This window comes from Tachypleus tridentatus, chromosome 13, assembly GCF_004210375.1.
Source record: "Tachypleus tridentatus isolate NWPU-2018 chromosome 13, ASM421037v1, whole genome shotgun sequence".
NCBI classification, from domain to species: domain Eukaryota; kingdom Metazoa; phylum Arthropoda; class Merostomata; order Xiphosura; family Limulidae; genus Tachypleus; species Tachypleus tridentatus.
Genome location: NC_134837.1, coordinates 50,573,068 through 50,601,057, shown reverse-complemented (window position 1 = coordinate 50,601,057; position 27,990 = coordinate 50,573,068). Strand labels below are relative to the sequence as shown.

Genomic DNA, 27,990 nt, shown 5'->3' with positions numbered 1-27,990 from the left:
CATCCATCTTTAGAATCAGGCTTAAGGTATATGATAAATACTATTGTTCATTTGAATTAATTTGGCTCCTTCGCATTCAGTGGTAAAGTTTGTTTCTTTGTTTTTTAGAAGTAAATATTTGTTGCTGTTGTTCATACAACACTGTTGCTATCAGCCACTGTTGATCGCTAAAACTGTGTAATTGGATGTAGCCTCAACCAAGCCCTTAGACCAAAAGGCCAGATGAACAAATTCGTGTTGGTCTGCTTGCTCATCGATCAGCTGACTTTAAGCGCATGCGTATTGGTCGCTTTACAGCAACGTGCCAAAGAGGCAGTAGAAACGTCGAGATGGGAGGGTACTCCTGCTGCACGAGGACCCCTGTTAGTGGAGGAATGGCTCTATATAAAGGGGTCCTTCATTCTCCCACCCTCCACATTAAACAGCCGGACACTGCTGAAAGTCCAACAGCCGGCCGATTCACTGAAACGGGTGATATGCCAGGATGCAGGAATGTTCGCTCGCACTAACTTCTAGTCTTGAGTGTTGGTATGCACACCACACTGAACTTGATGTTTGAAGATCTGAAGGCCGTCCTGCTAGACATTTTTCTCGGCTCTCTGATCAATCCCTGGCGTTGACTTGTAACGTGTGTATGAACTACTGCCCTTCAAATCCTGCCGCATTTCACCACAAACATGCCACGCTCTTTTTTGGTCAAAAAGGGAAAACAGACTGCTGACCACTGTAACCGATGGCCCTACCGCCAGCCGTCCAGTCCTACCGAGGCGACCACTGCCCCCAGTCCCCCTCCGGGTATTCCAACCTTGACCATCAGCTGTAGTGACGGTGAGTTAACTGAGCACTTTTACTTAAACATTTTTGACCATGAGCTGTAACGATATTAGACTTAGTTAATTAGTTTTACTTTAAAATCCTTATCAACCAGCCGAAGTGAATGAAGTTTATACTTTAGTCGTGGGGGCTTTATAATGTGACGGCCATTCCCACTATTCGTTGGTAAAAGAGTAGTCCAAGAGTTGGCGGTGGGTGGTGATGACTAATTTCCTTCTCTCTAGTCTTACACTGCTAAATTAGGAACGGCTAGCGCAGAAAACCCTCGCGAAATTTTAAACAAACAAACTCACTAGAAAAAGATGATGAAATATTTTTATTTAAAACTTTCAAGAATTTAAAATTGCACTTTTTATTTAATAACTGTACCGTTAACATTCAAAATAATAGCTGATTTATGCTTTGGGAATTAAGAATATAATTACCTGCTGATTTTTACATACAGTTGTAAGTTACTTGCGTCTATTTCAAACACACGACCTATCTTAACATTTCTGACGCCCCAGTACTCGAGCTTTTTTGTTGAACAGTGTTAGTTTGAGGGCAAACTCGCAACAATGTTTGCTTGTTTTTTGAATTTCGCACAAAGATACTCGAGGGCTATTTGTGCTAGCTGTCCCTAATTTAGTAGTGTAAGACTAGAGGGAAGGCAGCTAGTCATCACCACCCACCGCCAACTCTTGGGCTACTCTTTTACCAACGAATATGGGATTGACCGTCACATTATAACGCCCTCACGGCTGAAAGGGCGAGCATCTTTGGCACGACGGGGATGCGAACCCGCGACCCTCAAATTACGAGTCGCACGCCTTAACACGCTTGGCCATGCCTGGCCGTCACAACAAGGTACAAACGTTTTCTACGACTAAACGCTATTAACATTGGATTGTATATGATTCAGAATATTTGGTGACTTAAGGATTATACTTCGCACTCTACTAATTCTCCATTGCAAATAAAATAAACGCCCCCAGTGGCTCACCGGTATGTCTGTAGACTTACAACGCTAAAAACCGGGTTTCGATACCCGTGGTGGGCAGAGCACAGATAGCCTATTGTATAGTTTTGTGCTTAATTCAAAACAACAACAATAAAATAAACCTATTGTTTGATAAACAATTAAACAGACTTCTGTGCAATGCTTTTACTAACATTTATTGCTGTTTGCTATCTTAAATAAGATGAACTCGAACTTTGTTGTATTTGATTCTAAGATAATTATTTCACATATGAACTTTCCCAGTATTGTTAGACAATATCTACTAATTCTAACTTGTACCTTAATGTTAAAGCAACAACCTCTTGTATGCAAAATATCATCTACAAGTTAACTGTTGTCCATCAGTAATGTTACATGGTTAACTGTTTGTTATAGAAAGATGCTATAATCAGTTGTTTATTATGCACAAGTCTCAGTCCTTTACTTGTTCTTCTCTGACCGTGTTCCACATAGCAAAAGAACTACCATAGTTAACAACATATAGGCCTTAGTTTCTTTTTTATCATGTCTTCAACAGTCCCAGCGTAAAATTTGATTCTGTGTCTCATCTCTCTTTTAAGTTTCAACGACTCTCAAATTACGAGTCAAACGTATTAACGCATCTGGTCATGCCGGGCCTTTTCTTGTCAGACTATTATCACTTGATGTTAAAGCAGAAAAAAAATATCTTGCATGATTGGATAATATATTAAAGTTATATATGCAACAAATTCTGTTGTATATTCTGTTGTAAAACTATATACCTGTGTGTATGATGTGACCTATTGCTATAACTCGCTAAAATAATTAAGAATTGGAAATTAAAAGAGTAGAATTTATGTATTTTCTTCTTCTTTGGATGTAATGTCTCCCTCGGTCAACGGTAAGTTTACAGTTTTATAGCACAAAAAGCCAGTGTTTAATATCCCCCAGTGGACAGAGCGCAGATGGCTTATTATGTAACTTAGCTCTATAACACAACAACAGTAAAAAAATACAGCATAACACATCATACTAATAAGATGTTGCTTGTATTAAATCATGTAAAGATAAATGACTAGTTCTTTAAACCACTATAAAATGAAAATTTAACAATACTTTAAAGGATGTAAATTAGTAAATAGTTTAAAATACGTCGTACCTTTGTCTATTGACTTATGATGACTATTTGCCTTCTAGCATACAATATATTTAAATGACACTAATTCACTTACACTGTGTAACACAAATTTTGTTCCTGGGCATTATGTGTTATTTCTTAATTGCTTATGTCGTAAAAGTACAGAAAATGACCATTATTCCCTTCAAACTTTGCTTTTGTGACCGGGATAATGAAATTTAAAAATTAACCTATTTTCTATATAAAAAAGGGCAAATTTGCATATTTTCATTTACATAAGGTCTGAATACAACAACATGTGAATCAAAATGTACATGCATTTATACCAAAGTTATACAAAAATGAACAAAAATGTTTAGAAGCGAGTAGTTTTTCGAGATTTGAGACTGTAATGTAAATCACTTTCACGTATCAGCCCCCAAATATAGTCTCCCATCATGTTTTCGTTATACGCTCCTTGGTAGCGGCGTTCAAAGTCCAGTATCTTGACGAGTGAAAAAGTCTGAAAATTGTCGGTGACGCTTCCTCTGACTTGCAACTTGCACACTTCATCTAACAAATCCCACTCCTTGAGCCTAGATGTCAAAAGCTTAGCATTTGACTTTGTTAGACCAAGATCTCTGATGAAATCTTTGAGGTCTCTTTGGTTGGGGTAGTATGGGTTTCTCTCACCAGCTACATCTCTGAAATTGTAATCTGGATCTTCAACGTCTACCTTATCTTCTGATTTGCTGCTCTCTTCTGAAGATGACTGTCTTCTCTCTGGCGGAGTGGGTACAGGGAGTTCAGGGCAGTGTGGCACTAGGGCGATGGATGATGGAAGGTCTGGATAAATGACAACAGATGCATTCTTGCTAGCCCGACGTTTGGAAGGATCCACCATGTATAAATAGCAACTGCTTGAGTGGTCAGTGGGTTCACGCCAAATTCTTGGAATTGCGAACTTCATGGCTCTCTTTTCCCCTCTGTACCATCCTACAAAAGAGCAAAATAAAATTATTATGAAGAATAAATTTATTTCATCCACAACTAATGTGTAAGAGGTTCATGCAAAATATTTTATGTGATATATTTTCTATACTATTGGAAATTTTAAACAAATTGAAAGGTATTTAAATTTTAAAAGATCTAAAATTTGTACAATATAAAATCTTACTATTCAAGCAAGCAAAAATTGTCCGTCTTACCTTCTAGAGTTGCTCGCAGGTAAAATGAGGTGCCCAGGGTTTGTCTTGATCCCTGACAGGTATGCCGAAATATGTCTTGTAGGCTTCACACATTTTAGCTGATGCTATCATGGAGTACTTTTCGCTATTGTCTTGATAAATTGGCTTCATGCATAGCACAATGCGTCTGGAGAATGCTTGCAGCTGCTTGATGCCATCTCTGATAAAATCAGATAGGTCTATATATTCATTTAGGCAGCTAGAAGTAAACTGAAGTGGTGAGCCCCTGTATATACATTATTATGGAAAGTTCTAGAAAATTCTAAAAGGCTTTTGAAAATTCTACAACATTCTAGAAAATTCTTGTAAGTTCGAGAAAATTCTCTACCAGCTACTCAGCACTGAAGCTACCTGGAATGTTCTGGAAAATGGGTAAATTTGAAAATTTTATTACCCAGGTCACAAAAGTAAAGTTTGAAGAAAAAATAGTTATTTTTCATTTACTTTAGGCATAAGCAATTGAGAAATAACACTTTCTGCCCAGGAACAAGAAAAAGTTAAAATTTTGTTACATAGTGTTCAGTTTTATCTCAGTGCAGGGAGATGTTGTATTGGTATCATGATTAGTGAAATAAACTGATCTTCGCTTTATGAGTACAACGCGAAATATACATTTTGAAATATATGTATATTAGCATGTCCCTCTAGAGAGTATATTTTACACATTTCCTATGTGTGTTTTTTAAAACAAATAATCTGTGTGAACTCTTTAGTAACACCTCATGTGTTTCACACGTTTGTTTCTTAGCAACTAGTGCTTGTGAACTCACCAATCTTATCTTATACACTTCAGATCTCTGTCACTTAGCATCTAGTGCTAGCGAACTCCCTAATCAAATTTTATATGTTTCGTGTATCTGTTCCTTAACAACCACTGCTTGTGAACTACTTAATCACACCATATGAATTTGACATGTGTTTCTTGACTTGTGAACTACTTAATCACACCATATGAATTTGACATGTGTTTCTTGACTTGTGAACTACTTAATCACACCATATGAATTTGACATGTGTTTCTTGACTTGTGAACTACTTAATCACACCATATGAATTTGACATGTGTTTCTTGACTTGTGAACTACTTAATCACACCATATGAATTTGACATGTGTTTCTTGACTTGTGAACTACTTAATCACACCATATGAATTTGACATGTGTTTCTTGACTTGTGAACTACTTAATCACACCATATGAATTTGACATGTGTTTCTTGACTTGTGAACTACTTAATCACACCATATGAATTTAACATGTGTTTCTTGACTTGTGAACTACTTAATCACACCATATGAATTTGACATGTGTTTCTTGACTTGTGAACTACTTAATCACACCATATGAATTTGACATGTGTTTCTTGACTTGTGAACTACTTAATCACACCATATGAATTTGACATGTGTTTCTTGACTTGTGAATTACTTAATCACATCATATGAATTTGACATGTGTTTCTTGACAACTACTATTTGTAAACTCCCTAATCACAACTTATACTTTTTTACATATCTGTTTCTTAGCAGATAGTGCTTACAAATTCAATAATTACATTTCCTATATCAGTTTCTTAGCAACTATTACTTTTGATCTCTCAAACAACAACTAACTTATATGCATTACACACCAATGTTTTTTATCAACTAGGTTCGTGAGTTCCCTCATAACTCCTCATAAGTTTTGCATGTCTATTTCTCACTATTTAATACTTCTAAACTCCCTAATCGCACCTTGTGCACATATGTTTCCTTGCAACTAGTGTTTGGGAACTTCTTAATAACACTTTAGGCCCTTTGCACACTTGCTTTTTAGCAGCTAGTGTTTGTAAACTCCTTAATAACACCGTATTCATTTTCATATCTATTTATTTGCGACCAGTGTTTGCGAAGTCTATAATCACTCTTTATGCAGAACTTATGAAACGCACAAGATTAGTTAATTTCTTGTTTACTGCACAGTCTATATGTATATGACAGAATTTATGAGCTATCTGTTTTAACTGGAATTGCTGTTTAGATAAAAATCCTGCTGTTAGCATCTTTACAGTAGATACTATATCTCATTATAGATGCTTATATTTAGACAAAGATATTACTCATTTGAAAAGTTCAAATATATAATTGTTAGGATAGTATTAAACATATGAATAATTGTTGAAGTCCACATATAAAATCGTTTTACTGGAGTTATGAAAGAGTGTCACGTTACTCAAAAGTGTAATTTTAACCTACTTATTTAAAAACATTATACTCCGTGTATATTGAATATTCTATACATAAGATGTGTTGTCAAAAATACTACTCACTCCATACATGTTGAAATGTTTTTACACATTACACTTCAAAAGTCTACAGATATGTAACTTTATAAATTTGTTACAAATCATATAAATAGAAAAATATTAAGAGATTTCACTACACATCAGGATTGTGCAATGTTTGTGCAACATTATGTACATAAAAGGTTTGTTCAAAATTCTACATATACAAATTTTGTTGAATATTCTACACGTAACAGGTTTGCTAAATATTCTATACACACCAGATCTAATGAACATTCTATATATATAAACCAGGTTTTTTTATATATATGTATCAGGATCGTTGAATATTCTTTATATTCCAATTTTGTTGAAAATATTATGTATCTACAAGGGTTGTTGAATGTTCTATACATGCCAAAGTTTTGAAAATTCTACGCACAACACATGAGCTGATAATTTCATAACTGCAAGATGTATTGGAAGTTTATGCCAAATTTATTGAACTTTACTATAATATACTAGATTTGTTAAACTTTACTATACATACTACATGTGTTGAAATTTAGAAACCAGATTTATTGAACTTTACTATACATACTACATGTGTTGAAATTTAGAAACCAGATTTATTGAACTTTACTATACATACTACATGTGTTGAAATTTAGAAACCAGATTTATTGAACTTTACTAAACGTACCATATTTGTTGAACTTTACTGAACGTACCATATTTGTTGAACTTTACAAACCAGATTTGTTGACTTTTACTATACATACCACATTTCTTAAACTTTATTATACATTCTAGTTTTATTGAACTTTACTGTACAAGCCAGATTTGTTGAACTTTAGAATAATATACCAGAGTTGTTGAACTTTAGAGTAATATACCAGATTTGTTGAACTTTAGAGTAATATACCAGATTTGTTGAACTTTAGAGTAATATACTAGATTTGTTGAGCTTTAGAATAATATACCAGATTTGTTGAACTTTAGAGTAATATACCAGATTTGTTGAACTTTAGAATAATATACCAGATTTGTTGAACTTTAGAGTAATATACCAGATTTGTTGAACTTTACTATAATACTAGATTTATTGAATTTTACTATATATACTGGATCTGTTGGACTTTACAAACCAGATTTGTTGAATTGTATTATTATATATCAGATATTTGAACGTTACTATACACAACAAATTTGTTGAATCTTACAATACACACCAGATTTGTTGCCCTTTACTGTACCTACAAGGTTTGTTGAACTTTATTATACATACTAGATTTATTAAACTTTAGTATTCATACCAGATCTGTTGAACTTTATTATACATACTAGATTTGTTAAACTTTAGTATTCATACCAGATCTGTTGAACTTTATAAATCAGACTTTTTGAACTTTACACTAACATAATAGATTTATTGAACTGTACAAACCATATTCGTTAAACTTTACTGTAACATACCAGATTTATTGAACTTTTTTATACATACACGATTTTTTAAACTTTACTATACATACCAGATCTGTTAAACGTTATAAACCAGATTTTTTGAACTTTACTATACATATTAGATATGTTGACCTTTACTATATATACCAGATTTGTTGAATTTTACCAAGCGTTCTAGGTTTATTAAACTTTATTATACATACTAGATTTATTGAACTTTACTATACATACCAAATCTCTTGAACTTTACAAACCATATTTGTTTAATTTTCCTATACATACCAGATTTGATGAACTTCAGTATAAAATACCAGATTTGTTGAACTTTACTATACATTCTACATTTATTGAACTTTATTATACATACTAGATTTGTTGAACTTACCAAGCGTTCCAGGTTTATTGAACTTTATTATAATACTAGATTTGTTGAACTTTATTGTACATACCAGATCTGTTAAACTTTACTATACATACTACATTTGTTGAAGTTTACTATCCATTCTAGGTTTATTGAATTTTACTATACATTCTAGATTTGTTGAACTATAGTATGCATACTAGATTTTTAACTTTATTATAAATACCAGATTTGTTGAAGCTTACAATACATACCAGATTAACTGAAAGTTATTCATAACAGGTTTGCTAATAATTTTATACATATAGTATTTGAAAATTCTAAGCATACCATATTTTGTTAAAAAGTATGTTCATAAGCGTGTTTATATTTCCATATATATATACGTGTGTGTGTGTTGAATATTCTGAACGTACTAAAGCTCTTGAGTATTTAATGCATAGAGTATTTAAAAGTTTTTGAAATATTTATTCTCACCACATCTGTTTAAACCACACCTTATATACCTCACATGTCTGTTTTAGCAACTACTGCTTGTTATCTCATTAACCACAACTTATGCACTTTTCATATTAGTGTTTGTGAACTCACTAATTCACACCTTATGCGCTTCATATGTCTGTTCTTTATCAAAGAACTTGCTACTTACACGTTCTAACATATCTACTTTTAGTAAATATCGCTTGTGAACTCTGTAACCACACCTTATGCGCTTTACATGTCTGGTTGTTTGTGAGTCCGTGCTTGTGAACCCTTTAAAAACTTTCTAATTACACCTTATGCAATTCACATATTTGTTTCTTAGCAATCTACGCTTGTAAACTCCTGAAATGCTTCTTATTCGATTCATATATTGGTCTCATAGCAACGGGTGCTGTTGAACTCCTTGTTTCCTTCTTATGCGCTTCACATGTCCTATTAATAACAACTAGTGCTTGTGAATATTTCTTAGATATTCTATATATACATATACTAAAGTTTTTGAAAATTTTATGAATACTAGATGAGTAGAAAATTTTGCAAGATGTATTAAAATGACTCATACCAGAGTTCTGAAATACCTCCCTACATACTAGATGAGTAGAAATTTTTGCAAGATGTATTAAAATGACTCATACCAGAGTTCTGAAATACCTCCCTACATACTAGATGAGTAGAAATTTTTATAAAAATGGTTGTGTTAAAATATTTTGCATACCACATTTCTTAAAAAACTTAAACATTTATATATACACATCTATATATATAGCCGTTTTATTGGATATTCTAAACACACTAAATTTATTGGACATTTCATACATTACACATTAAAATATCTACGAACACTATATTTTTCTTGAAAATCCTTCTCATATTGTATTGTTCCCCAGTAGCATAGATTTATGTCTGGTTTTCCTGCTCGTGATGGGCAGATCACAGATATCCAATTGTGCAGTTTCGTGTTTAAGTACAAACAAACATATCATGTCTGTTTAAAACTCTATGCATATTGGACGTATTAAAAAGATTTTCAAAGTTCAGTGTTTACAGTATACTGCCTGTAATACCATACATATGAAATGTGTTGAAAGTTCTTCTCATATTAGGTAAATATGTTAAAATTTTTAAAGCCCTCTAATACTTACGAAAGATAAGGTTATGTTTGTTCACATAAAAACGTCGTTTTTGCAATTTAAAAATAAGTTTTGGTTCATTCATATCTTTCTAGTGCACACTTATTATTTTACTACTTTACAAAGAAACCTACTGATGAAGAACTACCACTTACATTGACAAAATCAATATATACGATTTATTTAAAGATTCGACATACATCGTACGTGTATCGAAAATTCCATACTTAACATATTTAAAAATTTTGAACATACCAGATTTATTGAAAGCTCCATCACACCACATAGCCCCTCAGTAACATAGCGATATGTCTGCAGACTTACAAAATCGGAAACCGAGTTTCGATATGCGTGTTGGGAGATCAGAGATAGCCCATTGTGTAGTTTTATGTTTAATAGTAAAAACAACAAATCCCATTAGTTGATGACTCTATGCACACCAGATTAATTAATAATTCTGTATATACTAGATAAATTGTTCATTTCGGTACACATATATTTATTTATTGAAAGTTTTGTGCACAGCTTTAAAAATAAACAACAACACATATTCAATTTTTTACTTTAAAATACTCCCAATATTAGCAGCTTATGTCAGAGAATAGAATGGTCAAATATTTCGCATAGAAGGCTTCTTTCTGTTCCAAAGCCACATCTTGCCTGTTGCCGTTTAATTATGCACACATGACGAAGCCTTAGCTGTACATACGAATCATCAGGCGATATTCAACACATATTAAGTAAGTCTTCATTTCAGAGGGGATTTTACGGTCTAGTTTCTAATTCTCAAACTTTACCATCTATGTTACTCAACTGGAACGACTTTATTGAAATGTAGATTAGCTTAGAAAGTTATTGAATTCATTCAATTTTGATATATCATTGTTTCTATGATTTTTATGCAAAATTGAAAAATAAAATATCTGACAGTTAACCACACGTCACTGTTGCTATGACAACAGTCTGGCTTATTATAAGCGACTTGTTCAACTCTGATGACGTATTATGACCTGTACATATCTTAGCAGAGATTTTGTACTAATCTATTGTTCTATGTGCAATGGTGATGTTTATAAGGAAACAGAAGGCTGTCTATAGATATTTATTTAAAGTTATTCTTTGTCATTTAATAATCATGTTACTGTGTATTGTCGTTATAAATAGTTTGTTTTAATTTAATGTTTAACGATATGGAGCCCATGGAATAATTTTACGTTTGCTGTAACTGCGTATAATCAATTCTTTTAGAAATGATTATAGAAAAGTTAGTTGTATTAATTGAAAATACGCGAAGTAGGAAAATATGCAAAATTTTAAATATTATCAAATCATTTCTTTAAAAAACGAAAACTAAATGTAATGTAAAGATGTATACGACTGACTAGTGAGAATGTACACTAACACATTTCGAAAGCTAGTTTTACAAGTACATTTTCCAATAGATTTGTAACACATTTTTCATGTTACAGCCACCACAAATTGGACTTAGAAGGTAGAAGTCCGCTACGTGAAAAGCGGCTTAGTTTCTTACGTTCTTTCTACTTGATCTTTCGTTTATTAGCCACCAGCCGGTGGTCTCATAGACGCCAAATTAGAGGGCTGAAAACCTGCCAGTGAGCAGATGCAACTGCTACGAATAATAATCCCCTTAATAACTCTAGAAGGAGAGAGGTCTAACTCTTGATACGTGGGCACCCAAGAGTGCACGAAAATGAATGGAAACAAATGCTTTGTGGTGAAATTGATATAAAGTATCAGATTATGTTATAATACATGTGTGCTGGTTATGTTTTGCTTTTTAGTTAAATACCTTGTTTAGAATGTCTTATTAATAGCATGAGAGAGTTTACATATCTTTTTATTTGTTATCCGTGTAACTATCGATATATCTATTTATCATCCGGCGGTCTGTTTACCCAAGCGTCTATCTTTTTGTTATGTGTACGTCTCGGCTTACTTCTAGATGCACTCCCCCAGTGGCGTAGCGGTACATTTACAGCGCTAGAATCCGGGTTTCAATACCCGTAGTGGACAGAGCACAGATATCCAATCGTGTAGCTTTGTGCCTAGTTACAAACAAACTAAAGAAAATACTACAATGTATATTCAAAGTGGTTAAATCTGGCCACGAAATTTTATTTTTTATTATTTTTTCTAAAAATTTGTGATCTTAATTGTTTCATGTCGAAAAGGGTCACTAGTTAGCGTGTTCATTAACATTATCATTCAGTCTAATTACAGAACGGTCCGGTAAGTGATAGGAAATAAAATAAATAAAGATTAAAAAATTAAAATAATGTATCTGAATGTCTCGATCCTGATACAGTTATTGTTACACCTGAACTGTTGAATATTCTATACGTACCACATTTATTGAAAATTAGATTTGAAATTCTCTTCGTATTTAAGCTTGAAATGATTATCTGTATCCTTGTAATTAGAAAATCAATGGAGCTTCAGATACCCTTTCATCCAAGATTGAAACAATGAATTTATGAAATTACATCATTTCAGACCTTATAATGATTCTCATTAAGAATTCGTTAGGTATTTTACTTTTATTGTGGGATTTCTAATTTGCAAATACACTAATCGGCCTATATTATGTGGGAACTTGGTATTACCATAATTCCAAGAGCGTGTGCTCTTTAACCGTTATCTCCCAAGCAGAACAGAAGGAATCAAAAGAGATGCACAACATCCATCATCATGTAATCATACCCAAGAATCTCAGAAACATTCACTAGTGTTAATGAGGTAAAATTAGCTACAGTGAGTACATGTAATCAGGATTAGAAAAATGAGAAAGGAAAATAAACAAACTTAATAGATATGAAACAAATCCTACGTGAAATTCCAACTATATGGTGAACGAATTCAACCAAAAAGAACAATTAAACCAATTCTACAATTAATTTGTCATAGTTGTTGATCATTCGGCCGTATAACTCGAACAGTATATATTGTTGTTTTTTTCAAAGCTCTGGCAGAATTTTCCAATACCCATTTTAAAAAAAATATATGGGTTTTTAATATGATTTATATCTTCTAGTTGTTAATAATTTTTAGTTTTATTAATTTTTAAACGAATTCTCTTTTACAAAGTTTTAAAGCACTTTGCTTCTGTAATATAAATCTCAATCCATAAAACAGATTAAATGAAACCGCTCTACTTTTATGTGTTTGTGTGTGTTATTCTTATAGCAAAGCCACATCGGGCTATCTGCTGAGCCCACCGAGGGGTATCGAACCTCTGATTTTAGCGTTGTATATCTGTAGACTTAACAATATAATAGCGGGGGGCCACTGTACTTAAAATGATTTTGAGCCGACAGAAAATTTATATATTTATATATGGGTGGACATATCTGCAAACAGATGACGAAATTAATTACTTGATTGTCATATAAATATGAATAAATAAGTAACAAAACAAATGAACAGATAAATCAACCAACTCAGAAATACAGAAAGCTTATCGGCAAGATATAAAGACTAGCTTATAAAAAATGCACAGAGTCTATTGAAGGTTCTAGACACCTTTCCCCCTGAGAGATAGTTTGTCCTAAACATTGCTAATCTGATACAAATACGTTATGATCAATCATCCTTTAGTGTACGGCTTTATACGTTCATAAAACATAACAATAAATAAATCAAAACTATCTGAGAGTACTATCGATAAAATCTGGATGCCGTGAATGTAGCTTTAAGGGGCTGTACGTTTACAAATGTAAGGTGCACTTACTTAGTTTGTATCGATCTTTTTTTATTTTTTTGGTGGCGTATAACATTACAAGTTCTCTACTTCTACGCATTATACCCTCTAAGATTAGTCTCTGTTTTAGGATGAAGGCACGACAATTATAAAAACAACAAGTACACTTATTTAAAATAATTTAATATTTTACTGGAAGTTTTAAAATTTGTTTTTTCTCACGCTGTAGGTTAATAATTAAAGATAATTTAAAGCTTGAAATACAGTTTCTTTTTTCAGACACAAAAATAACATTTTGGTCTTTTCGTGTTTTTTTTTCTTTCTTAAGCTAATTGCGAACGAGTTTTTTTTTCGGTAAGGGTTGAGACAGCATGCAGTTTAGCTTGTTAGATTGCTTACTGACAGGTCCAAAGTGTGAGATGTGATGTCATTAAAGACACTCAACGTTTTCAGATGCTCGACTCACAATCCCCATTTGACCAAACCTGCTCTCCTTTTCTCGGCCATGGGGCGCTATGTGACAGTTAATTCAAATTTATTCAGATAAAACTTTTATACGTGGGAGAACGGATAGTACTGACTTGGTGATATTTCTACGATTAATAATTTAAAGTAGTAGGGACCTTTAATCTGGCTGTTTGATCAACACGTCATTAATGATTGAAAACCCCAACTACGTCATCTCTGGAAGATTCATAATTACTCCTGGCGATCAGTTGTCAAATCATCACCTATAAAAGGATGAGGGGTATTTTTTATCACAATCAGTTTCTGTTTATTTTTTCATTCGTTAGGAGAGATTAACGAAGTAGTTCTAAAATATGAGAAAATTGATCATAACAAATATTATAAAGAAAAAACAGAAAACAATAACAGAGGTAAATAAATAACCCTATGATAAAACATATGAAGTACCGTGTTATATCTTTAGTCTAGCTGCTCTAGCACATATACTATTTAGTAAACATGTATGGTTTTCAAACAGAAAAATTATCTTTAAATGATTTCTTCATTTGATTAAATGTGAAATTCTGTAGTTCCATAAAACCCAATTTCTTTATATATTTATACTTTTAAAAACCGTAAAGTTTTAGCAGGTTATTAACTACGACAATTATTCCTGAGGCTACAATAAATAGTTGTTGATTTTGTGTTTAATAACACGTGTTAATTTTCTTATACGTTTAATGGAGAAATATAAATATTACTATTGATCGTATTGGACTTAACATGACTAGGATTCCGCCACCAAGTGAGAAAAAAAAATACCAGATCGCAGCGAAATGTTTACTGGCATAAACCGTGTTCGTTGAGTGGGCGTTTACAACCTTGTGGTTACCACTTTGACGTTTGTAATACAAAGAAACAACCGTTTTGATTCTGAAAAAATAACCTCATTCACCAATAAATACCTTGGCAAAATAAACAGAGGGACTAAATGAGACAGTTGTCCTTCGATTAAACCCACTCTGGCAGCAATTCTGTAAAATCTCTCTCTTTATGTAAAACAGCCAGATTCTAAAATTTAAGAAATAAAACAGATGGATTGGTACTAGTTCTTTATAATCCTTGGATATTTTTTTTTCAAAAACAGATGTAAAAGTTTTGGAACCTCGTAACTCTTAGAAATGTTTCATGTTGTTCTATCTATTAATATCTTGTAATGCAATACCACAAATGTATTACATTTTACGAAGGGAACCCTTAATAGAAGCGGAACTTGAAATATTTTTACGCAAGGCTAGAGTGAATTAATCTATGAGATCTTTTTGTTTTTATTAGCCACATTTTGTGCGCCACCAATACCAAGTGTTGGGTGCGCATATCCAATTCGATTTGATTGCTCATCAGGATTCCCAACGACCTTATATTCAAATTGAAATTCTTTTAGACAGGATTAGATTAAATTAATGTATGAGATATTGAACGTGTTTAGATATACCAATTGAAAGGGTTTAGACTCCTGAATTTAAAACTGTAATTAGATCTCAAACTGGTCAAGAGATGATGCAGCTACGAACTAAAAATTTATATTTATAATACTCAAAACCATTCTATGAGCCACTATGCCGCAGCTAAAAATCAGTTTTAAATCACTTTCTGACATACAAATACTACCCAAGAAAAAGATCGTACGTAATAATGTCTAGTCATTATACACAACACTTCAGAATGTAGCAAATATGAAAGTGTACTGTGATAATGAATGAGATTAATTCAGAACATACTGTACATGAAAGCATACTGTGACTAATTCAGAACGTATCATATATCTAAATATACGTGTTGTTAACATAGACGAACTCAGAATAAACCATAAATCATATCTTATATGAACATATTTTATATATAGCGTAGTGACTGTCGAGTGACTCTAATTCAACTTGCATTATACATATAAACTCACTGAAATTGTCAACTGACTAGTGTTCAGACTATATCTAGTGTGTGAGTGAAGTGCCATTACCAAGTGAGACTGAGAGTACATCATATACTTAAATACACTCTACCTGCCAAGTAGAAGTAACTCAGGTCTATAACACATATATAAGTGTATTCTAATTATAAAATTGCACTAACTAAGACTACATAATATATCAAAGTGTATAGGTATTGCCAATTGAAAGTAATTCGAGCAATGGCATTCGGATAGGTGTGGTATGATTGTACAGACAGACTAACTTATGTAACATAACATAATGTTTAGGGACAATAAAGAACCGATTGCTCCATCTCGGCTCACCCATTCTTTGAAGTAAACTAAAGCTATCACAGATATTGTTGTTATGTACGTGTTTGTATTCAATGTGAGTAATGCCTAAACATTGTGTAGGTGAAATGAAGAAAAAGTCTCATCGGCCAGTTCTTCACATTATATAGCCTCACAATAGCAGATATAGTACATGAACTTAGTTTTCTGAAAATTGTTTAATTTCGAAGTCTAAGTTCAAGGGAGATCCAGTTCATTCTACACTTCTATCAACATGCGTTACTGAGTTATATTAGTTTCGGAGAATTCCACTCATCGTAAGTAACCCTGAACACAAGTTAATGAAAGAGAGATAAACTGAAGCTACACCATAACGAAAAGCATCAAACATATGGTTGGTATGAACTTGCTTTGTATTCACTGTGAGGAAAACCTATACACTGGATGGGTGATATGAAAAAAATATTATTGGTACACAATTAAAAAACTTAATTAAATCCCCTCTATCTCTTCTTTTTCTAGAGAAAATAATTTCAGATGTCTTAGTCTCTACTTGTATGACAACCCCCCTATTCCAAACATCATTTAAGTAGCCATTCCTCTGAAGAGGAGCATCATTAACCAACTTCCAATCCTCTGATACCTGCACACTATTCAAAAGACTTACAAAACATAGTAGCAAGTGGCTCAACATCCAATTCTTAACCTTCTTTAAAACCCGTGGGGAAATATTATTTTGTCAAGAAACCTATTCGTTTTAAACTTCCCATTGTTTTTTTCTTAACAATCTCAAAATTAATGTGATCATTTTGTTCGAGCTCGTTTCCAGCCACCAACTTTTCAAGATGATGAATGCTGTTTAAATTGTCATCAGTAGAAACTAAGGAAAAAGCAGAATTTAATAACTCAGACGTGTAATAATTGTGAGACACAAGCCTTTCTTTATCATTCTTCAGAGATCTTAACCACATTCTAGTATATACTACATCATGCACATATGTGTACTGTGACTGCCAAATGAAACCAGTTCGATGTATGGCATCCATGTAAAAGCACTATGACTACTAACTAAGACTAACTTACACTACGTCACATACGTAATAGGTGTGTCTTTGCAAAACTATACTAAACAATATTGCATTATATACGTAAGTACACAACGATTGGCAGGTGAGATTAAACTAGGCTATATCATATAGATAAGTGTAGTGTGATTGCCAAGTGAGACTTTTTGAAGTATGTGATACACTTTTTTACCTTCCCAAATGAAGCTAGCTTCTACCATATGATATATGTAAATGTAGCGTGATTGTCAACAGAGACTAATTCAGATTACATGCTACAGGTAGTGTTGACTAAATCAGGTCACGTCGTAAGATGTAAGTGTTGTGTGATTAATAATGGGACTAATTTATACTGTATCATGGATCTAAGTGTATTGTTATTGCGAAGTTTACTAATTCATACTATAGCTCATATATAAATGCAGTGGGATTACCATGTGAAAGTTTCTCATACTGCATGATGCATATAAGTACACTATGATTATAATGTAAGACCAATGTAGAGTACATCATAGATACCTTGATATCTGCAAGGAAGAATATTTCAAACTATGTAATACATGTAAATATAGTGTGATTACCAAGAGAGATTAACTCAGACTATTTCATTTCAAGTAAGCATACTTTGATTGCAAAAATTGTGTAACGCATGCTATATCATAAATGAAGATATAGTGTAATTGTCAAGAGATGATATCAGGTTATATCTTTTTTATGTAAATGTACTGTGATTCACAGATGAGAGTAGATCAGACTGTTTCGCACGTGCAAATACACTGTATTTACAATGTGAGGTTGAATGGGAGTGTATCATAAATGTAAGTACACTGTTATTACCAAATAAAGTCAATTTATATTCCATCATATATGTAAGTTTAGTTTGATTGTGAAGAGAGAATGTGTTCAGACAAATCATAAATGTAAACAAAACTAAATCTGATTACATTATATATTTAACACCAAGAAATAATAACTAAGACTGTCTAGTACGTGTAAGTGAAGTTAATTCAGGATATATCGTATATGTAGCTGTAGTGTGACGACTAAGCAAGGTAAACTGAAACTATCTCATGCATACAAGTGATGTGTATTTGCCGAATAAGACTAAATCTGAGTGCATCATATGATTAAGTACACTTACTTTTCAGACTATATCACACTTATAAATGTAGTGCAACTGTAGACTGAGACTAAATGAGATTGAATTACATACGTAATTGTACTGTAGTTGCAAAGTGAGACAAATTCAGACTATATAATACATGTCGGTCAATACACAATGGCTGCCAAATTAGGTTGAAACAGACTGTCATGTATTTAAGCGTATTCTGACTGTGTATTGGTTCTATAATATTTCATACCCTTAAGTGGACCATCTTCAACATTAGCATATTAAGAACACTTAAAACATGAGTAAAATAAATTTTAGAACAGTTTTCAGGCACAATGTATTTATATATGTATAATGTCCATACTCACTTGAAAACAGAGATATTACCAGTTACAAACATTCATGACAAAAATGTTTTAGTAACCAAAATCTGTATGCAAAGGAAACCAACTTGCAAACCTAAATATTACAGGGTTGAACTCATATGACAATCCTTGACTGAAGTATCGCAAAAAATACATTCTATGATACTTCTGGAATGAGATATAACAAAATATTGTCGATGTTATTTCCAAATTGAATTTCCTAGGAACATTCACTGTAATATTTCAGAAGTGGGGTATAATAAGAAATACTTTCCTTGACATTTTCAAACTCAGGTATTACAGAAACTGTTTCTAATAACTTTCCAGAATTGAAGTGTGCAGAAACTACTGTCTTTTTCAAACTGATATATTGTAAGAAATATTTACAGAGGCAACTCTGCACTGAGGTATTAGAAGAAAGATTATCTATAATATTTCAGAAATTACGTATAGCAGGAAATAGTTCCAGTGTCGTTTAGAAACAAAAGTTTGAAGAAAATAATTCCTCCCACTGGTTTAGCGGTAAGTCCTAGGAGTTATAATAGTAAAAATCAGGTTTCGATACACAAAAGTACTTACAGTGTAATTTACAAACGGAGATATTAGAGGAAATACTTCCTTTTATATTTCAAAACTGTGGAATAACAGGAAGTATTTCCAGCGTTATTTACAAATTGAGATATTACAGGAAGTACTGAGGGTGCTATTTCCAAAATGGGATATCAAAGGAATTTTTTTCGGTGAAACATTGCCGAATCTCGAATAAAAAATATGTTTCTAGAAAAAATGTCCATGAATAACTATTATAGAAGATATTTATTCAGAAGTTATTGTAGTAAACGCTTATGATGAACTATTTCCGAACCTAAGTATTGCAAGAAGTACTTTATTTTATTTAGGCGATGTAAAAGAAAATACAACCTATATTTTCAACCCAAGAAAAACAAGCAACAACTTTCGATGGAACATATAATAACTGAAATATTAGAAAGAGCACTTTCCGCTAGCGTACCGTCTAGTGAATATTTTGCAACAAATACCTCTAGCAAAGTCATTTTTTTCTCTTAGGGCTGTTCTAATAAAAAACTAATAGTTTATCAAATTCGAGAAACTAAGTAAAGCATATCCGTTGTAAGCAGATTTCGAGTTTCCTTAATACACACGAAAACTGTTGGACTAAGTTAACGAAACAAAAATACACCAATAGATTAAAGAAGATTTTAGATCACATACGTTACTTTCAATAATTTTGAAACGACAAAATAAGCGCTATTGTTTTATCTGTGTTTATATAACTTCGTGTTTGTTTTATCTTTTAACTATTTATCCTCGATCTGTTGGTAATAAATAAAACAACAAAGATGGTTGCGGTGTTTGATCTTTCACCTAACATGTTACCATGATGTCAGATACACTTTCCATTAGTATAGCTTGGTTTCTATCGAATAACATCACGCAAAAGCCCAATTCCGAACTATAAACTTTAGCCTAAAGTACGAAGCAGAAAACAAAACATATGTTAGCCCAACGATGATTTTCTTTCTCCAGTACATTAGAGATTATGATGTGAATGTTTTAATCCACTACCTGTTGGAAATTTTCGTGAGTTAACTACAAAATTTTTGTCAGATTAAGTTAGTTTGATTATAGTCTAAGCATATCTATTATTAACAATAAATATTTTTAAGAAGTATTTGTTCATAAAGTAAACATTGCTTGTGAATGTCTTCTGTTAAAACAAACAATGACATATTTTAACACTCTTAGCCACACTGAATCTTTTTTTTTTTTTTGCTATGTCACGTTTTATAGTCACGTTAAGTAACATTTTTTATCTTGCAGGTGTATATAATAATTTCATTTCTGACACCATGTCAAGAGGAGTTTTGTTTGGAGACAAGTCTTCAGCTTTTCTGGGCTATAATTCACCGAAACGAGAGCTAGATTTATCTACACGGACATCTGTCATCAAAGCAACTCACTTGCTGACCAGTGGTCATTATCCTTCGCCGTTGTCGCCAAGCGTCTCAGATGACAGCTATGAGAGACCACATGAAATAGAGCTCCACACTTTGCAGGAAAACCCACAACAAGGGGTTTTTAGTAACAAAGAGGGTTCTGAGTTTTATAAAAAGAGCGTGACGGTAAATTATACATATGACACTTTCTTTGTCAGCGACGGTCGGTCTCGTCGAAGGAATTCCATTGGACTCCCGGAGAAAGAACGACCTCGTTACACCTGCTCCGAATGTGGGAAGCACTACGCCACATCGTCCAATCTGTCTCGTCATAAACAGACCCATCGCAGTCCAGACTCTGATCTTGCAAAGAAATGTCCGACCTGTGACAAAATCTATGTCAGTATGCCGGCTTTATCCATGCACGTGCTAACGCACAGTCTCAACCATAAGTGTTCGGTATGCGGAAAAGCATTTTCTCGACCTTGGCTATTGCAAGGTCATCTGCGCTCCCATACAGGAGAAAAACCGTATGGCTGTGCCCATTGCGGCAAGGCCTTCGCTGACCGCTCCAACTTGAGGGCCCACATGCAGACGCACTCCAGTTTCAAACACTTCCGCTGCCAGCGTTGCAACAAGACCTTTGCTCTCAAGTCCTACCTGAACAAACACTATGAGTCCTCCTGTGTGAAAGACTCTCCGCCCGGAACCCCGGAATCCCTAGCTTGAAGTCGAAATCCCCACTCAAAAAAGGAGAATTTATGATGTAGGAGTTCTCTTGAAAGACCTGGCAAATATTACTTTCTTCACCAAGAACATAGCAATAAAGTAATAAATTTCGCCTTCAGAAGCTCATCAACTGGGAGGCAATAAGCAACTAGCACGAGTGGCTCGTTCCAAAACAGCCCCCTGGCAATGATCTTCACGAGCCTTGCATCAGGAATGGAACATTCAGTTCGTTCGCTAAGTAAGATAAAAGCACAGCAGAGATATTTTACTTGGTTGTTTCAACAATATCGTTAGGGGTAGGAATACAAACGAGAAGTTGAAGACAAATGTATTGTTTCCACTACTTTCCAAGTATATGAGAATCAGTTTATTTTATTTTCTGTATATTGGATTCTTTGAAAGATGCGTTCCCTATCTTACAGCGAGAAAGACTTTGAATCAGTCAGCTGTAATATGGACATAAACGCGATTAAAGGAAATGGAAACTTTCAGGTCGTAAAATAGAACTATACATTTGAGTGTGATTCAGGAGATAAAGAACAACCTAACATGTATAGATCCTATTTTATTATAAGACACATAAACCTTTTGGCAAACTTCTTTATAGATACATAGACTTTATGAAAAACGAAGCTATTCTGGTGCTTAAAAATGCATGCAACACCCAAGTCAGAGATTGTGTCATTCTTCCTTTTTTTTCTTAGTAGGATTTATACAAAGTCAGATGAAATCTGTTGTTACTGTTGTAAATATAAGTGACGTGTGTGGGGATAATGTTATGAAATCTGTTGTTATTGTTGTAAATATAAGTCACGTTTAGGGAGGATTAAGGTGTTGTCGTAATTCTTGAAGCATACAACTGTTCAGAAGCTAGTAACGCATTAACATAAAATCAAAGAAAGTGCTTTAGTACTAGATACTATTTAGAAATGAAATATCCGTGTTTACAAACAGTGGCACTTTCGAGTCTGTTAATTATTGTTATAATTATAAATCCTGTGGTGATCGTAGTTTGTAAATAACGTATAAAAACACATACACACAAAGCAGAGTCGAAAATATTCAGCTTTTAATCTCAGAAATTATTAAAAAATGAACTGGACCCATAAAGTCTAATAAAAGTATTACTTTAATGAAATAGCTAACTACTAATGATGGAAACCTAAAAAACCTAGTATTTTGATAACTTGGTGGCATTAATTCATATAGAGCTACCATGTTAAACTGTAACAATGAGAAATATGCATCAACTGAGTCAGTAGATGTTTCAGATAGTAGGATGATATTAACTGACATAGGGTTACCATGTTAAAATATGACACTTAGTAACACGGTGTTTGTGATAACATGGTGACATTAATTGGCATAGGGTTACCATGTTAAAATGTGACAGTGCGAAAAAGAGTAACGCGATTTTTATGATAGCATGACGATATTTAATGGTACGTTAACGTGCTCGTGCATTAATCTGCTTGTATACACGTATTTATAGCTATGGGTTACTTAAATATAATAACTAGAAACCCATGGTCTTAACTCAAGGTGCTGATAATGTAAACAAACAGCTTTGTTTAATAACTAGGAAAATATCACTTTCATAAGGAAATACAGCTTTATCAACAGTAATGTTATTACATATGCAATAACTGGATACAAGCAAAATATCGAAACAAAACAGTTTTGAAACAAACCTTAAATAAAGGAGTTCTGTAGGTCTGAAATTAGGGTTTCCAGGAATTGGTCGTCCTCCGACTATTGGGAAATAAAGATAACACATTCCGTATATATTTAAGGCAAGGATCCCCGAAACACACAAACACAAAGTGAAATGTGAAACGATGTAAAATACGAAATCTCAGGCTTAGCTATGACTGTATGCAATATACTTTATGAAATATTATATAAATTTCATACTTTTAAATATTATTTATCAAGTGATTTCTTTTTTACTTTGTAAGTTTGTGATAAAATATCCGGCAAAAACAACTGTATGCAATTTAGAGCGATTAGGTTTAGTAGTACTTGCTACAGGTTTTATCTGATGGTCTTGAAAAAAACGTTCATCAATAATTTTTTTTACTTTTTTAGTCTTATTTAAAAATATCTATTTAATGGTTTACTTTTTACCTTACAATCAACAAACCATTTTCATTTCGATTTAACAGAAATTAAGTTTCTTTACTAATGTGGTGTAGGATAATTTTAGTTTAAATTAGGCTTAAGAACAACTAAGGCTACTTCTTATTGCAGTTTTGCAATCCACTAGTGTATACATATGAAATCTTTCTACTGCACCTAAAACATAATTATGTTAAATCCCCGTTACATCAAACATGCTCGCCCTTCCAGCGGTAGTGTTGTTATTATGCGACAGCCAATCTCACTATTCGTTGGTAAAAGAGCAATCCTAAATTAGGGACGGCTACACGAAATTAAAATAAATAAACTATTTTATCTGAAAAGTAATGCCATAAAAGTGCTATTTATGTTCGTTAATTATTTGAATAAGTTTGATTAGTTTAATATATTACAGTTTTAGCATAGAATTAAAGCATTCTGGTTATTGCAACCCCCATCATTTACATACACACATAAGCACAAACACTTACAACAGTTATTACTTTCGAGGGATTTTGAAATATAACCAAGATGAGTTTTTATTAAAGTTGTTTTAAAGGAGATCTCACTTATAGTTTTAGTTTCTACGATTGGAAAATGATAAAGACACGGTTGGTCGTCAGTTTGTCTTGCACTAGAGAACAAACAGGAACTGGTGTCAGAATGGAAGTGATAGTGTATGTTTTCCATTTTATATTTTATTATGCGATAATATGCAACAACTAACGCAGAGTCTGGGAAACCTTCTATTTGATTTATGACTGAGAGACAGATCGACACATTACTAGTTTAAATAAATCTACAAGTAGTGAGAGCGTCTAGTATTGTATGGTGTTGGAATTCTGTAAACTCCAAAACTGAAACCTAATTAAATTTTATAAGTACCAGGATAGCATTAATGTATATGACATTAATTGTCCTATAAGGACCTTTAGATGAATTTTCTCTATTAAACTACTGTGTATATAAAAGATCCTCTTAAGCTATGCAGTTTAGCTAGAACTAATTCTCTAGAACAGTTGGATTTTATTGTATTAGAGTAGTAACAAAGGACGTGTTTGACGCCCCGATGTCCACGTCCACATTCATAAAGCAATAAACGTGTACAGAAGCATAACTTAGTAGAACTAGCGGTTCAGTTTGCTCTTTGACTATAGATGCCAAAGAACCATCTTCTCTTTTCTAGGAAAGGTAAAAGCTGTAAGGTATAGCACCTAACTATTTCTCTGATACATCTATAGGGTTTATGAGGTAAACCTAACGTACCTAAAAGGTTAAAACTTTCTAACTTCCCATCTTTTCTATATTTTAAATAAAACAGATTTAAATAAAGCCGAAATGTCGTGCGAAAATTAATTTTAAAACAAAGGTTTCGGATACAACGACCCATAGTGTATAACATTTCAATGGTTAACTTGAAAACACTATTTATCTATCTAATATATTATTTTAGATTAGAGTAAGCTTTAAATCAGTTTAGCTTTAAACTAATTAAAAGTTTAAACATTGCATTGTTATGAGACATGTCTACCTTCTTCAGAAAGTTTATCTATAATGCGAAGAAAGATACCATCGCAAACAATATTAAAAAAAATTAAGAAATTGGTCCAATAAAACAAAATAAAAATATAATGTATTTATATATCTCTCTCCCATTTCCGAAATATACGAAGTAAAGATCAATTAGCTTTTTAAGAAGGAAAGTCACTTTTAGTATGAGAGGTATGTAATTATGTAATCAAAAAATCACTAGAGTAATATTAAATTTCAGTAATCTCGCACGTTCTTCATTCTAAACTGAGTAATCTCCGTCCATAAATTCCATCAGTTACTAAATATTTACTAGAAGAGTTAAGGGACATCGGTACTACTTTCACTGGGTTATTTCTCTACAGTATGAACTCAAAACCTTGTGCTGTACCTTACAGTTTTGTTTTTTACATAGAACTAGCAACATTAGGTGGTAATAATATATATATATATAAGTAGAAGTAAAATTTAGGAATTCCTTATATTAATGCCCTATATGCTTTTTAAGACTTAGGCTTACAGATTTCAGATACATGTACAAATATTAGCAATAAATCCATAGGTTTTTAGGAGTGAGTTAGGAAGATCTGCGAAATATTTTTATACTTTGGCGCAACGTTGGCGCCACTTTATACTGACATGTCTGAAGGCATGAAGTTTAACTAGCTTCATATATCTTCCGATTTGAATTTATATCAGGTCAAAAAAAAAAAAAAGAGAGACTGATTTAGAGCCAGTAAAACGGTACAAATAATTCTCGTGCGCTTTTCGAATAAACAGTTCGAGTTGGCGGGTTTCAACGCATGCGCGTTGCAATGGTTCATTCTTTCCAAACTGGGACTTCTTTAATTCACAACTCAATTTCAATGTAGAAGTTTCATGTCCTCTTATGCACAGTTTCGTATGGCCTTTAAATATTCATATTGTAAATTTATTTTTACTTTAATGTTGCAAATATTTCGCTATCGCTTGAGTTGGTAAATCTCAATAGTTGATAAACAGTAAAGGTTTGCCTGATTTTATTTTTCATGCACAAGTCTCACGAGTAAGCAATAACATATAAAATAGAGTCAAGATGTCTTTTCTAAAATCAACAGTATAGGAAGCTGCTTACTGTATTTTCTAAATTCATTAACAGTATTCACCTTCCAGTTGCGAGACGTAATGCATTACAAATCGTGAACTGTGTATTATCGTATCTTATAGAGAAACAAATGAACAAATATTAAGCAAAAAGAAAAATAATAAAAATTTGAGGTAATATTAGTATACGAGTATCAATGAATATTAATGAATTATTAATAGCTGGGCAGCAACAAGCGTGTCTACGGCCTTAATTTCAAGCAATACAAGTTGTTTACATGGTTTGTATTTTTACCTATTTGATCCATAATAAAGTAGCAACTAAAATAAAAATAAAACAAGTTCGTTTTAAATTTTCATTAAACATTACCCTACATGACCTAATGCAACTAATAATTATTATTGTATGTATATTATACAAAATATTATTCACGTAATTTAAATTATTGTTTTTATTTTTAGTAAAAATGAGCAGTAATTTATTTAAGGGTTATCATCTCTTTGGTAGGAAGCGATGAAAAGTCACTTTCTTCACCTTACTAAAAAGTTAAACCTAAAAAGATACAAGTAAATGATTATTCAATAATAACTACAGACTACATTTTTATAAGACCCCAGTACGTAGGAAGTTTATTATTGATAAATGTTAGAATGAATTTGCGCATTGCTCTAGAACATACACACAATCTACGGTACATATTGGGAATAAATAAAATAGCTAAGTCATTCAATATTTATTACCACAGTGATTATCGGATAATAGCTGTCTCTAGTTAGTCTTAGCGACGTGGGACTTGGGTATATAAATAAAATATCACCTTGTGCTAACGTTAGCTAATCTCGGAATATTCTGGGGGGAACGTCACGTGACTTTGTAAAATATATCTTTGCGTCTAAAATAATTTTCAAATATAAATAATTAGAATTTAATTTTTTTTCTCTTTTAACTTCCTTGAAACTCAGCGGTGCATATTTGTTTATCCTTGTTTTGGAAAACAATTTAAATTATCTTCAGTAATTGTAATTATAATGTTAGTTTCCTTTGTAAATATTTAGATTGCTAGTAATAATTCTTTGTATTTTACAATAGAAATATATATATATATATGTTTGTCAACATAAGTCATTGTTATTTTAAGCAATAATTAAATTGTATAGGTTTGCTATCGGTATGGAAATCTCATGAACGCGTCGAACTCTTGGATAAGAGCTACGTTACAGAAATGTCGTCCAAAAGAAATGTTTACAGGGCGTTTACTCCTAAATATTTTAGAGTACCTATATTTCAAAGTTGGTACCAATTGAGCTAGATATAATTTTGCAAAATTAGATATTTCAAAATTTCAAGTAACTGATTTTTATGGAGATTTTATCTATATACATTTATATACATAAAATGTTTTGTTTTGACGTGTGCTTTTTTTATTTAGCGATTGTGCAATGTTTGTTACTTTCAGTATTGAGAATAAAGCACTTACTTAAAATTGTGTATCCAAGGCTCTTTCTCTTCCTGTCGTGAGTTTGCATCCCTGTCACATTAAACATGTCCGTCCTTTCAGCCATGAGGGCATTATAAAGTTCCGATCAACCACAGTATTAGTTAGTAAAAGAGTAGCCCAAGAGTTGGTAGTGGGAGGTGATGACTAGCTCACTTCCTTTTAGTATTACACTGATAAAATATAGACAGATAGTCCCCCACTGGTACAGAGGTAGGTTTACGGATTTACAAAGCTAAAATCAGGGA

At 32.7% G+C, this 27,990-nt stretch overlaps 1 protein-coding gene across 1 annotated transcript; it reads left to right on the top strand.

Moving 5' to 3' along the window:
• Window positions 1-342: 342 nt before the first annotated feature.
• Window positions 343-27,654, top strand: LOC143238680 (uncharacterized). The gene is made up of 2 exons (XM_076479113.1): window positions 343-828; window positions 20,671-27,654. The coding sequence occupies exons 1-2, from the start codon at window positions 678-680 to the stop codon at window positions 21,513-21,515; spliced, it is 996 nt and encodes a 331-aa protein (XP_076335228.1). The 5' UTR covers window positions 343-677; the 3' UTR covers window positions 21,516-27,654.
• Window positions 27,655-27,990: the final 336 nt, after the last annotated feature.

Coding starts and splice junctions, on each gene's coding strand:
- LOC143238680 (XM_076479113.1), top strand. CDS start 678: ATGCCACGCTCTTTTTTGGTCAAAAAGGGAAAACAGACTGCTGACCAC. Junction 829..20,670: donor GACCATCAGCTGTAGTGACG/GTGAGTTAACTG, acceptor TTTATCTTGCAG/GTGTATATAATAATTTCATT.